This window comes from Piliocolobus tephrosceles, chromosome 13 (assembly GCF_002776525.5).
Source record: "Piliocolobus tephrosceles isolate RC106 chromosome 13, ASM277652v3, whole genome shotgun sequence".
NCBI lineage: Eukaryota > Metazoa > Chordata > Mammalia > Primates > Cercopithecidae > Piliocolobus > Piliocolobus tephrosceles.
In genome coordinates this window covers 37,707,780-37,721,978 of record NC_045446.1, presented here as the reverse complement: position 1 = coordinate 37,721,978, position 14,199 = coordinate 37,707,780, and the positions used below count along the sequence as shown (strand labels likewise).

Sequence of the window (14,199 nt, the reverse complement as noted above, 5' to 3'; positions counted from 1 at the left end):
GATAGTAGATGGTAAAGCAAAGTATAGAGCTATAATTCTCACAGATAGGAAAGTTGAAAATGAAACTCAAATTCTCATCCAGAAGCTCTGTATTTGACTTCAATCATGGATTTATCATCTCTTTCACGGGCAAGACCTTGGGGATTGAGCATCAGTGGACTGTTGAGAAAATTGGGTGAAACCAAGTTCGTCAAGAGGTTGCACGACTGTAGACATATTAGGTGAGAAAAGAGAAGAAGGTCAAAGGGGATGAGATCATTTCCTGTGAACAAGCAGGTTTTTCCTAAGGAAAAGAAAGTTCATGCTTATAGAGGAAATGTCACTAGATGTATAGTAACTTGGGTGGTTTTGAGGAAAGTTCCCCTTCCTTTAAGCAGAAGCAACTCTATGCCAAGGTACTGACTCCACGAGCCGAATGCAACCTAGAATCCATTCCCTACATGGTCCCTCTACTGGGCACAAGCCCCAAAACTCTCAGCAGAAGTCCTGAGTACAAGATATAGGCTTAAGTTGCAAGTCAGGAAAGTCAGATTAGGAGTGGCAAGGACATAAAATTTCAGAAACCTACGAATAAAAAGATGGTCTATAAACGTTCAACAGAAAGAATGGTATGAGTGTGTGTGTATGTGTCTGTGTGTGTGTGTATATGTGTGTGTGTGTGTATGTATCTGTGTGTGTGTGTGTCTGGGTGACAAAGAGGAGAGAGAGACTGAAATAAGGTAGATTACATACAAGAATCAGAAATTAGAATGGTATCAGCTTTCACCACAGCAAACTGAAAGATAGAATATTTTTTATCTATCTCACATCATTATACAGAGCTGTGCAATTCCTGACAATTTATAACGTAGTACAGTAAATTTCTCTGATGAGATGAATTATCTAATACAAAGATTAACTTTTGTATGTTAAGAGATCAATAGTAAATATTTTAGGTGTTGCTGGCCAGATGTTTGTTGCCACTACTCAACTCTGCCTCTGTAGAGTGAAATCAACCATAGTCAAAAGCAAATAAATGGGCAAGCTCTGTTTCTTGAAAACTAAAAAAAAAAAAAAGAAAAGAAAAGAAAGAAAGAAAATAGGTAGTAGGCCAGATTTAACCTTAATGTATGGAACCATAATCTAAAATATAAACATAATAGACTGATAACTAAAGACTTCATATCAGAGACATGCAACTTTATGGTAAATGAGAAAAATACAGTAAGATTCAGATAAATATAAACTACTTTACACTGAAAAACAGAGTAGCATCAATCTCTACATACTGTCCTGATAATAGGATGTTTTGGTCACTTGATACACCAACAATGGTATTTGTTCTTGATTTAGGAAATGATATTTTCATTTCACATGTCTTAAATGGAAAAATGAAAAAATAACTTTCAGCCACCCAGCAGAATTTTATCAGTAATAATGAAGAATTTAAAGTGTATCTTAGCCCAAGATCTCCTTTCAGCAGCTGATACACAAAATGATTAATGATATAAACTTCCCGGAGTTGCTAATCAACACAGACATGATTCTATGTGTCAACATATATGAGTAACATAAACAGCATATCTTTTAGGTGCCATATTTTATCTGGAAGAAGTATAATTGAATACATCACCTATTAAGACCAAATAAGACCAAGACAAAATATAACACAAGGAGAACAGGTCCACAAAAGGCCTCTGTCCTTCCTTACTGATCCTATTCTACATTTCAACATTATAAGACTTTTTAAAAGATTCAGTGGGTATTACAGAAGATTTGTTAAAGCCTCTTGGTGAGCAGACCTGAGGATATCAGGCTAGCACTAAGGCCTCATTTGGAAGACAGGCACCAGGAGGCAAGAACATCTGCTGGTCATGTTCAAAAATTTTTCCAAATGTTTGAAGGCATAATTAGACTTTGTTAAGAGTGTTCGCTTTTGGTCTCAAGGGCATTTCACTAAGACCTGGTTAATTTGGATAAAAAGAAAACATAGGGATTAATACCAAAAGAGTTGTTCATGCTGAAAATGTGTAAGAATTTTCAATCAAATTTAATATAAGTGCTGCTGTATCAACATAACAGCATGCTAATTCTGGTGCACACATGGAAAATATAGACTGACAAACCACTGGATTTCATGTGTACACATTTCCTGCTTTAGAAGGAAATGTCCAGGCAGCTGAAATATTGGCTGTCTTCTTAGTGGTGATCGACCACTAAACTGAAATGTCTAGGTATATTCCTCTAGCATCAAGGAAGGAGTCAAGGATGTCAGGGTACTAAGGCAAAATCTAAACAAAATGAATAAACAATCTTTCGCCTGAAACTATTTAAATAAATAAAGATGTTGAGAGGGTTGTTATGATGTGAAAGATTGGGGTTACAAGATTTATAGTCAATTCTTTATCATAGCCAATATCTTCTTAAATTTCGGTGAATGGCTAGTGACATCATGCGCAGAACAATAGGGCATCGGAACTTGCATATAACATTTCTAGTACACAGTCACCAGAAATGTTGCCATTCAGGTTTCGTGTTGAGTAAGAACGTTGGCCATTGTTCACTGGCATATAATAGTCGTGGAAAAGTAGAATATCTTAAAAATTTTTTAGCTAAAATACGTACTTCAAGGAGGTGGAGGGACAAGAGTACAGTGAACTTATTCCACCCCATTATCTCCCACACTCTCACCACCACTACGAATCCCTCATGGGCTTTGAAACAAAAAAGACATTAATCCATCAAAAGGGCAAGTATGGATGGTAGACACTTTGCTAAAAATGGCTGACAATGAAGCTGCTCACTGCAGAGAACTCCACGACCTTAGAGGAGCAGCCTCCAAAGGACAACATAGGCAAAAACAACAGTGTTTTGCTTTTCTAGTAAGTTAGCAAAGGCTGACTTCATGAGATAGTAAGATGGTGATGACAAAAATTTTGTCTCTTACTGAGATGAGAGGAAAAGAACCACTCTGAATATTTAACCTTATTTACTGATTGTTATATTACGGAGGGTTTTTTATACTCAAGCCTCTGGGGCACATGTGTCAAAGCATCTTACTCTTTTACAATATATGGGAAATATTCGAATATATGTGCTTTTTTGTTTGTTTGTTTGTTTTTTGAGACGGAGTCTTGCTCTGTCGCCCAAGCTGGAGTGCAGTGGCACCATCTCAGCTCACTGCAACCTCCACCTCCTGGGTTCAAGCGATTCTGCTTCCTCAGCCTCCCATGAATACATGTTTTATATATTAATAATCAGATATATAATAATGAAGGGCGCCTTTGTATGTCAGCTTTGAGAGAGTAGACATCTCTGTGGGAAGAAGGGTTTTTTTGAGAAACTTGAATTCAAACCAATAAGACAGTCAGCCAGTCCACCAATGCATGCACTAGCCCATATCTTCTTTAGTCCCAAAGGGAGGAACTATAACCAACCTGTTAGGAGGCTGATGATTACTCCAGCAGCAATGCATCCTAGGCAGCCCACTGCACTGTAGTAAAGGTAGGAGATTGAGTACCAGGTATCAGCTATTGCAGGTCTGTGGAAAACAGCACATGTCACCAATTCCATGCATTCTAAAGACCCACAGTGATGTAGAGGACTGCTCAGGATTCGTTTTAGGGCCTGGCATCTCAAAAGCCTAAAGCATAACTTCTTGTCATTTAAAAAATTATATTTAGACAAAATGTGCTTTGTATTCCACTCAATCTAATTCATTCCTGAATTACAAATATAACAATATAGATACTGAATCATAAGTATTACAATGAGGATTGTGTCTGTCATTTCATTTGTATTATTTATTCTTCAGACATTTATTAAGCCCAGATTTAGTGCTAGTGATTGTGACAGGCATTAGTGATCTAAAGATGAGAAAGTCACAAAGTCTACATATAGGAGCTAATAGATAATCATAAAATGGGTTGGTTTTGCCTCAGTAGAAAAGGTATAAAAGATTAAGGCAGCCTTCATAGTAGTATCAAATTCAGATCAATGCATGAGATGATACCTTAGCTCATTTTGAAAGAATAATTAGTAGTTAATCAAGCAAAGAGGGTAGTCAGGGCCAGGAATTAGCATTCCAAGAAGATAATACAGTAAGTACAGGCAGGAGGGAAGAATCAACATGGTTCATGATGAACCATAAATAGGTTGAAATTCTTTGATATAAAATTTATGGAAAGAAAATGAAACTCAAAGGCAAATGGAAGCAAAATAATGGAGTGCCCATTTGGAACCTGAGTCAAAATGAATTTTATGGAGGAATGGGGGACACTAGTACACCTCTTGAAAAATAAACAGATTTTAGAAGAGTGGAAATGAACACTAAAAGACATTCCTATAAAGGAAATAGCTTGATTAAGGACCCAAATGTAGGAAAGAGTGGGATAGGCATAGGTAGAAGAGAAGAGACAAAATTCAGAGTAGAAGGAAAACAATAGTTAATAACATTAAAACCACAGGAAAGTTTGGCATATATTTAGCTCCAGGATAAAAAGGTTGCATTTTATTCCATAAGCACATGAATCATTGAAGTCATCTCCATGTGGTAGTAATGAGTTCAGGAAGGTGCTTCAGAAAAAATAAATCTAGTGATACTTGGATAGAATGGGTTGTATTAGAAAAGAAGAGAAAATAGAAAAATGGAGGAAATCAAAAATACAAATAAGATAATTTCACTTTTCTGGACTTTGTAATGATGAGAGTAGCCTCAAGATTGACAAGGACAATGGAGAGGAGAAGATATGTCGGGCCAAGAGAGACTTTCATAAATGTAATTTGCCACATTATCTGGCCAGTTTGAGAAGGCTGGGCTCAGAGGAAATGAGCGCATACAGGGAGGTATTGATGATAATCAGAAAAGGGCTACTAAAAATGAAGTACTTTTGAGGATACACAAATAACACAAATCCTGTATTTTCTAGATTTGCTCTTACATATAATTAGAATGTGAGTGAACATTTATTAAAGTCATGTGTAGTGCCACTTGATATATATATACACACTCATATATATATATATATATGTATATACACAAACATATACATACATATACACACAAACACATATACATACAAAGAGAGAGAGAGAGAGATAGTCTTATCTCATTTGATCCTCTCAAAAACGAAGTATAGTAGGTACTAATACCCTCATTTTTCAATCAAGGGCTCTGAGAATTCAAGAAGTTACAGCTTACTAACTTGTCCAAAGATACAGAGGGAATAAATGGTAAAACCAAAATCCAAACCCAGGTATTTCACATTTCAAAGTCCACAATCTTCTCTCTACACAATAGTATCTGATGTGTTTTGATATTTTTGATCACTTACCCCAGCCAGAAGCAGAAAGGGAAATCCTTCGTTAAACCCTGTGTTCATATTGTTTGTTTTAGAAGCCATAGGTTCATAGCAGTGCTCCTAACTCCACATACCTACAAGCATTATCCTCATTGCTCACAAACTTCTTCTACTCAGTTTTATTCTTTGAGGACACCATATTCCTCATACCCAGTCACCTTTCAACCCTCCACTATTTTTCTGTTTTGTACTCATATCTCCCATTAACTCTTTCACCAAATCCATTTTTGTATGTCTGAATACCTCTGCATTCAGACATACAATGGACATCTGCAGAAAGCTGCAGCCCTGCGTGGCACTCTTCAGTGCTGGGTACTTCCCAGAGTGAATCTCACAAGAGAGCAAGATGTGTCTCATCACACTTATCTCTGAAGAGTGCACCTCCCTCTTACCAGGTGACCCACTCTCTGGGACTCAGCACCATCTTTAAAGTCAGCATACCTGCTGGATAGCACTGGAGACCCTGTTGCTGTCACATTTGATTTGATACATTGGTCTGTTGATAGAGGCAAAGGCCATGTCTTAGAGGCTGGTGCAGGGTAAATGAAGGCCCCAATGGCCACCCAAAATGACAAGATGATTCCAGTAAGAAGACCTCCTAGTGCACCCTGGATGAAGAAGAAAAAAGTTAATGGGAAATTTGACAAAGTTGTCTATTGAAAGAATAATGAGATGAGGAGTTCTATGCCTTAGAGATTCTGGCGTTCCACCCCAAACCTTGGCCACATGTTTTGGAAACACTCTACTCAAACTGCCTTCACCTCAATTCCCGTAATGTAGGTTTATTAAGGAGTGACTTGTTCTTTAAACGAAAACATGAGATAATTTCACACTGATCAATATATTTAGATTTCTAGCAATAATTATTTTTCTCCTTAGGGTTTCTTTCTCTTACTACTTAAAAAGCTGCTGAAACTTTGATTCTCATTAGAAGACTTTCAGAAGTTAAGGAGAATTTCAAATATTAGTGTCATTTTCTGTTAACGACAGCTTTTATACAGAAAATATTACTCCTATCTCTCTTCCTAAGTAACTGACAGAGTCCCCTGAATCCCTAGTTTTGAGTTTTTTTGTTTGAGTATGAATACTAGCAAGTGCATTTAATAGTCTTGTCATTTAAGGTTTATATTTCTTGATAAATAGTGAAAATTCAAAGAATCATTTTTCTTGTAGAGGAGGAAGAACAATTTAGCAGAGATTAGGACCACTAGAGAATATAATCGAAGGTTTCTGGTCACTGCTAGGAAGCTGAGCCTTCTAAGTCAGAGAAAACAAACCTGTTGGCTTCTCTAGTTAATCAGAAAAGAATAGAAGAGATCGTGGTAAGAGCTCCAGAATGCTTTCTTCATTATTGTTTGAAGAAACTAAATCAGTGTGTGTGATTTGAATACTTGTGCCTTGGTCTAAACAAGTGGTCTGCAAATTTCTAATATAACAGTCAGACAATAAATATTTTAAGTTTCGTGAGCCATGCAGTATCTGTCACAACTACTCAGCTCTTCTCTTATAGCATGTAAGCAACTACAGAACAATACCCACACAGAAGAGCCTGGCTGTGTTTTAGTAAAATTTTATTTATGGGCACTGAAATTGGAATTTGATATAATATTTTTGTGCCAGAAAATATTATTCTTCTTTTGACTTTTTTTTCCCAACCACTTAAGTCAAAACCATTTTTAGCTTGAAGGCCTTACCAAACACAGGAGGCCAGATAGATTTGGTTTGAGGCGTATCATTTGCTGACCCCTGGCCTACCAGTAAGTGGCAAATGGATTTCAACTGGACGGCTAACCCTGGTTGATCTATAATAGCTAGCTGGAGAGCCATGTTGAGACAGATTCTGAAGTTGCAGCCACATTCTGTGGGAAGGAGAGCCATGATTGGTTAGTAGGATCAGTCATGGCCATTGATGAGGGGAGAGGTGACACAAATTTGTAATATTTACTATACTTTAGTAAATATCTAGGCAAAGGACATGTCTTAGAGGCTGATGCAGGGTAAATAAGGGCCCCAATGGCTGCCAAAAATGACAAGGTGGTTTCAGTAAGAGAAATCAAGGTGGTTTTCCTGACCAAATAGAAAAAAAACTACAATGTACTAACATTGATAATAAATTAATGTGTACAGTGCACTGTAAAATCTTATGTAGTTAGCTCATATTTTTTTGTGGCTAGGATATTGTCTTCCCTCACATTATCTCCCCAAAGACATAATATTCTTGTCAACCCCAATATCAGACAGGTGATTAAGACTGCTTGGGAAGTGCTGCAAAGACCCGAATGCTCACTGCCCATCAACCTCTTTACCTAGCCCAACAAGATTTATCTAGGAGAAAGGTCAGTAAGGGTCAGGTAGCCACAGAGACCTAATCAGGTACACTATCTGACACAGATATTATGGAATATCCTAGAGTATATAGATAAATAAGTGTAAAGTCAAGCTTTCTGGAATCAAAAGACTTTCTCGAAATACATGCATGTAAGTGTGCAGATGGCAATAACTGGAAAATGGCAATTTTGTTAGATTGAGAAAATCCTGCTATTATAAATGTTTTAAAAATATTGTTATATTATTTTTCCAGATAATTATTTATTTTGATTTATACTCAATACACAGTTATCCAACCAACATTTACTTGAAGACATACTATTAGCTTGCCAGAGCAGCAAAATAAAGATCCGGCTGTCAGAACCCAAGTTTGTCCCTTCTCCCCTACATAAGTTAGTTCATTAGTTTAATAAAGTTAGTTATAAATCTAGGTAACTATACACAGAAAACAATTAGATTTACATTTGTAAATAGGAATTTTCAAAATCGTATTTCAACAAAACTAATCTTGAATTCAGAATCTATTTTACAATTAATGTTGTGGGCCTTTAATTTAGAGAAGACTTAATTTAATGTTAAAGAGTCAGCTTTCATGTCAGGATATATGGTAGTTCATAACTACCTCTGCTCTTCTTTCATTTCTGTTCCCAGAAAAATGTCATTGAAGTCAGAGATAGGTAGACTCAAGCTCTGTTTAATTCTACTGTGGATTCTTTTCCTGGTTAAGACAAATAGCTTTTCCAAACAGGGGTGAGAGGAGGAAGAAATGGCTGGGACCAGTTTTTGACTAGGAATTGTGAAGATGGCTGTGGGATCCTTACCTTCCAGTTCACAAAAGGGAACAAAATTCCCAAGGAGAATAAACCCAGCATTGGTCCCCCGCACATGCCATGAATGCTGAGGGAAGCCTGTGGAACAAAAGCAGACCAGATGAACCCCCCACTGAAGGGCATCTGTGACTTCCTAGCATCATCCCTCTCTTGCACCTGGGATAAAATTGGGTCCTAGTTCTGACCGTGCCGTTTATTAATTATGTGCTTTCTATAAGTCATTTCTCAATTCTAGGCTGAATGATAAGCACTGTATTTATGTGTGTGTGTTTTTGTGTGTGTGTTTGTATAGTAGAAAGGCAAACATCTTGAATTTAGTTTGAAGTCCAAGCTGAAACTCATTGAACTTCAAAGTGTTCTTTCTCCATAAAAAAAAAAATAAATAAATAAAAAATAAGGTCATAGAACCAAGGAGACTTCAAATCACCTCTAGAAAGTGTTTTTTTTTTTCTTTTCCCAGAAAGATGGGTTGCAATGCTTGATTGATTTTTCCAGATTAATTTCAGAGAAGTCAATGCCTCAGCTATATTCTTGACAAAATGGAGGTAGATGAGGGTAAAGCCTTGCTTCTTACCCAGTATCAATACTTAAGTTAATATTCCTGGCATTTCCTCTGCTGACTGATAGCATTGATTCACAGTTTCTAGGGTTGCTGAATTTGAAAGTTCATTTACTAGTGATTACATAGGAGAGTCAATAAATTAGTAAAGGTAATTTTGTCTTCCCCTGTGGGAGAAATATTTCACAATCTCTTACAAAGTCACTAGCCACCATGCCTCAGAAGAAAAAGGCCTTCACATGATAAAAACAAACAAACAACAACAACAACAACAACAACAAAAAAAAACAAGGTGGTAGGGGAGGAATTCAAGAGTCCCTGGATTTAAAACTATATATGTTTTTGTAGTGTACAAGCAAACTAATTTTAATTTTTACCTTTCTTTTGTTAATATTAAGCCTGTTTAATTAGAGGAAGACTTATAGCTCATCTAATTCAGCCTACCCCTCAATGCCCAAATACCTTCTAAGCCACTCCTGCAAATACAGGACAATAGCTTTGTGCATTGGGGTTAGGGTTGCCTTTGGGGCTTGGGCAGGATATTTTACCTTGCTATGCCTTAGCTTCCTCACATGTCACGTGGGTATGCTAATACTTGCTTCCCATTTGGGGGACATGGGGTTTGGTGAGTATTCAATGTGGAATCCAAGAAAAAACACAGAATACTGTCTGAGGACTATGGAGCACATAAAGGCACCAAAGTGTTGGCTACTACTATTATTATCTTTTTATTACTGCTCTAACCTTCTCTATTAGTGAGCTCTGATCCCTGAGGCATGCCATTTGTTTGCTGAACTGTTATGATATCCAGAAAGTTTTTCTCAAGTTGAGATTAAAATGCCCCTGGAAGTCATTAACAGCTCTTAGCAGAATTAGCTGATAATCATTAGGACAGCAGCATATTGGATAGAATGACCTTTCTCAAAGGGAGCTGGGCAAATCACGAACTGATCTTCCCTGCTGCTATTTGACCCCAGCCCCTCCTGCCCCACTACTCTCCATCCACTCCATTGTGGTTCTGTGGTCACATGTTTCAAGTGAAACAGGTTTCCTTCCTAGAGGATTTTTTGGAGCCTTCAATATGCCCCGTATCATGTGGATTTTGGAGAGTGGAATGTAGCGTTCAGTGTGTTCCAAAGTCTTTTGACTGTGGAAATTTTCTTTCTTGGAACATGTCGCAGGATGAGACTTTCCAGAACACATTTTCTAAAGTCTTTAACTAAAACATTGAAAGGGTCATTGTTTAAGGAACTTAAGCTGCCCCACTCTCACCCTCAGCACCACCCATAAACACATACCATGGGTACGGGCTGGTTTCAGAAACATGAAATGAAATTAAACCTGGCTCTATATCTCATCCCTAGGGTACCTGATTTCTTGTCTTCGTCCCATATGTAAATTCTGAATATGAATGTTGTGCCATTAAACTCAATTTAGCAAGGGTGTTTGGAAAATTAAATAAGGGAATTATAGTTGCCTTTTTTGGCCCGTCAAAGTCAGATGTGTTCAGAGAAATGAGTGGACCACCTTAGAGTCAAATACCTCTCCTAGGACAGGAGAGATCAGGGTTTTCATTCTTGCCTATCGATATCTCTTAAACTGCATGGCACACATCTCAATCAATCAAGAAGGTGGGCCCAGCAGGCTCAACTGAACGAAGGCAGGAGGATGAGGGCATCACTCACCACTTCCTCCTCACTACAAGAATTGTTTTCCACCAGTCTTTGGAGGAGTCCTTGCCTATCTGGAGCCCCTCATACTTCAATTGCAGAGGAGCTTACGGTGGAAATATCTCTGGAGGAAAACAATTTAGTGACTCTAATCACCACCAGTTGGATATGATGATACTTTCTTAAGAGTAAATACTGATTGTGGAGCACAAGACATCAAGAGGCAACTTGGAAATATAGGTTCCATGAATAGGAAAATAAATCTTAAAAAAGTACCTGAGATCACTAAAGACAAACCTCGCCACCTTGCCACTTCTGCTGTGTAGACGGGTATATATCAGAGTGCTTCAAACATTATGAAGGGATTATAAAGCATCTGTGATAAAACAGTATGTTAATGGCCTATTAGAAAGGACACCATGTCCCACAAGTTCTTTTATGTAGACAAGTGAATTATTCCATCACTTAGCTCTCCCAGATTTGTTCCCTGAATCTTATAATGGAATTAATGGAACTTATCTAAGTAATCATTGGAAGGATCAAGTAAGTTAAACTGCTCTGGGAACTGGAAGGCCTTCTATAAACATTAATGATTATTATTCACTTACTGTGACTCATATCTTCATTTGAAAAACATTTATTGAAAACTTATACCACAATAAGAAACTCTAAATGATGTTCAGATTACACAAGGCCAGTTGTGGTGGCTCACGTCTGTAATCCCAGCACTCTGGGAGGCCGAGGCTGGTGGATCACTTGAGGTCAGAAGTTCAAGACCAGTCTGGCAAATGTGGTGAAACTCCATCTCTACTAAAACTACAAAAATTAACTAGGCACCTGTAATCCCAGCTACAGGGAAGGGTGAGGCAGGAGAATCGCTTGAACCTGAAGATGTGCTTATCTGATGCTGTTTTGTGAGTTGGGTAACATGGGGAATGGGGATGGGTGGCTCAGGAGACTTGGGTCATAAACCTAGTTTTTCCACTAACTGTGAGACCTTGAACAGGATATTTTCACTTTTTTTTCCTGTAATCACCTGCAAAATGAAGATAGTTGAAACAGATTATAATTGAAACATAAGGTTCCTTTTAGTATTGATCTTTTATGGAATTGGGAGCTGTGAGTTCATCTTGGATGATAGGTGGAGGTGAGTAGATATTCCATTCTACCACTGTTTAATTATGTAACTTTGGGACAGTTACTTCTTAGTTTCTTCATCTGGAAAATTAGTGCATTAATTATACTACTTTAAGAGAAGTGATGAAGATTAAACGAAATAATACATTTAGGACTCTGCCCAGAACACAGTGTTACATACATGTTAATTACTATTGTTTTAACTATTATTATCACTACTTTTATATCAGGATAATAAATTCTCAGATCTGAATTTTTGGGAGTTTCTAATTTTATCTCACTATCCTATTACTAGTTTTAATAGTTTCTCCTTCTGAAAGTGATTTTGGTTGAAATTTTACATGTATTTTTAATTGGGAGCTGGTATTATTAAATGTCAGCCTTTGGATCTTGGAGGAAGAGGCAGGACATTAGAAGAGAGTGGAGGGAAGTTCTGGTGACATCAAATGTGTCTTTTCCTTCTTTCGTTACCTGCACAACACCTCCCAGGACGGATGCAGCCACAGCCATAGAGGTACACATCACCCCAAATAAGAGACCTGAAAGAAAGGACAAATTACAACCGTGATTTCCTGAGGGATTCTTGACTTCAAGGGATGACTTGAGCCCGCACTCAGAACTGTCTCTGATGCAAGCCCTTTGCAAAGGGATCTCAGTGAGGACCGTCCTCCACATTCAGCCATCATCAGCCCCAAGAGAGGCATTTAGGAAGTCTCTCTACCAAGGAAAAGTTTCAATGACCTGCTTCCTCAGGTCAGGCGGAATGAACTGGTATCCAGCCTCAAGGGTTATCCTAAGCTTCTAGAAGAAATCTGTCATGTGGAAACCACATGAAAATGTGAGAAAGGTCCAGACTAAATCTAGACAAAATCAGTGGAAATTAATTCCAGGGCAACCACCCTCCAGCAAGGAGCTGAAAAAGAAGCTACTAATTCCAGGAGTCCAGTAGCTTTTCATCTTAACAATGGCTAAATAACGTCTACACATTCTACCTAACAGATTTCGCATATCTGGAAAGTTTTTCAGATTTTTCCCTTTGGCGCTTTATTTGTATTATCCTTATGGTCCTTAGTTATGCTACATAATGATTTATTTGTTTCTATATCACCATAAGGGCCTTCAGAGTACGGTGCTCTTCTGGTATCATAAAAGCTCACTAATAAATCAGCATATATGTTTTAGTCAATGTGTAAAAATAACGTCTTTTCTAAACCATCTTTTTTTTTTTTTTTTTTTTTGAGACGGAGTCTTGCTCTGTCTCCCAGGCTGGAGTGTAGTGGCCAGATCTCAGCTCACTGAAAGCTCCGCCTCCCGGGTTCACACCATTCTCCTGCCTCAGCCTCCCAAGTAGCTGGGACTACAGGCACCCGCCACTGCGCCCGGCTAGTTTTTTTGTATTTTTTAGTAGAGACGGGGTTTCACCGTGTTAACCAGCATGGTCTCGATCTCCTGACCTCGTGATCCACCCGTCTCGGCCTCCCAAAGTGCTGGGATTACAGGCTTGAGCCACCGCGCCCGGCCTCTAAACCATCTTTTAAAAAGCCATTTTTTATACATCTTTGTTTAAAAATTATCTCAAGAGTACACTGAATTCCAATAATAACACATAAACTAAATAATAGAGAGAAAGGCAAAAAGTAGCAAGTAGACAGAGACAGAGACACAGTGACAGAAATGGAAAGAAAACTATTGTGTTGATTCTTTTTGAACATTCTCTGTCAGCTATATATCCAGCCCAGTTCCCAACATGACTATTAATTCAATCTTATTGAATACCAACCATAGATTTGACACTGCACCAGATGCCAGTGCTATAAAGTTAGATTGTGATTCCTGTCTCTAACAACTTTCACTGTAGAAAGGAACTACTTGTAAATTAATCCAACAAGTGTATGCATATATCCAAGAACAATGCCTGGTACACAGCAAGTACTATGTATTTATCATTTTTATTTTATTTCAGATTCAGCACATGATATTTCCTATCGGAAACTTACTCTTAAAATGAAATCAGGCTAGCAACTTTTGAGGCTCTCTTTTCCAGCTTTTCAAATAGTGAATTATCATTAACAATGTGCATGTTAAAATAATTTGGGGGAAGTATGCAGAAGTCCACAATTTACTTTTAAATGTACCAAAAATATGATGGATTAATGGATGGATAGACAACTGGATGCATATGCTAAAAAGCAAGCTTAGGAAAATATTAATGGGAAATCAAGGCAATGTATACACGATAATTCACAATAAAATTTTTAAACTTGGCCAAATAATTTAATTTTTATAATAAAATATAAGGAACATAACACAATAGCATAATTAAAATCATTATTGTT

The 14,199-nt window shown here is 37.6% G+C and overlaps 1 protein-coding gene across 1 annotated transcript in view; it reads right to left on the bottom strand.

Moving 5' to 3' along the window:
- SLC5A12 (solute carrier family 5 member 12) overlaps positions 1-14,199 on the bottom strand; it is a 51,597-nt gene that overhangs the window by 4,489 nt on the left and 32,909 nt on the right. The window contains exons 10-13 of the mRNA XM_023230373.2: positions 12,335-12,402; positions 8,489-8,575; positions 5,781-5,947; positions 3,417-3,520 (exon numbers count right to left, since the gene is read on the bottom strand). Coding sequence (XP_023086141.1) covers positions 3,417-3,520; positions 5,781-5,947; positions 8,489-8,575; positions 12,335-12,402 — 426 coding nt within the window. The remainder of the gene's footprint in view (positions 1-3,416; positions 3,521-5,780; positions 5,948-8,488; positions 8,576-12,334; positions 12,403-14,199) is intronic.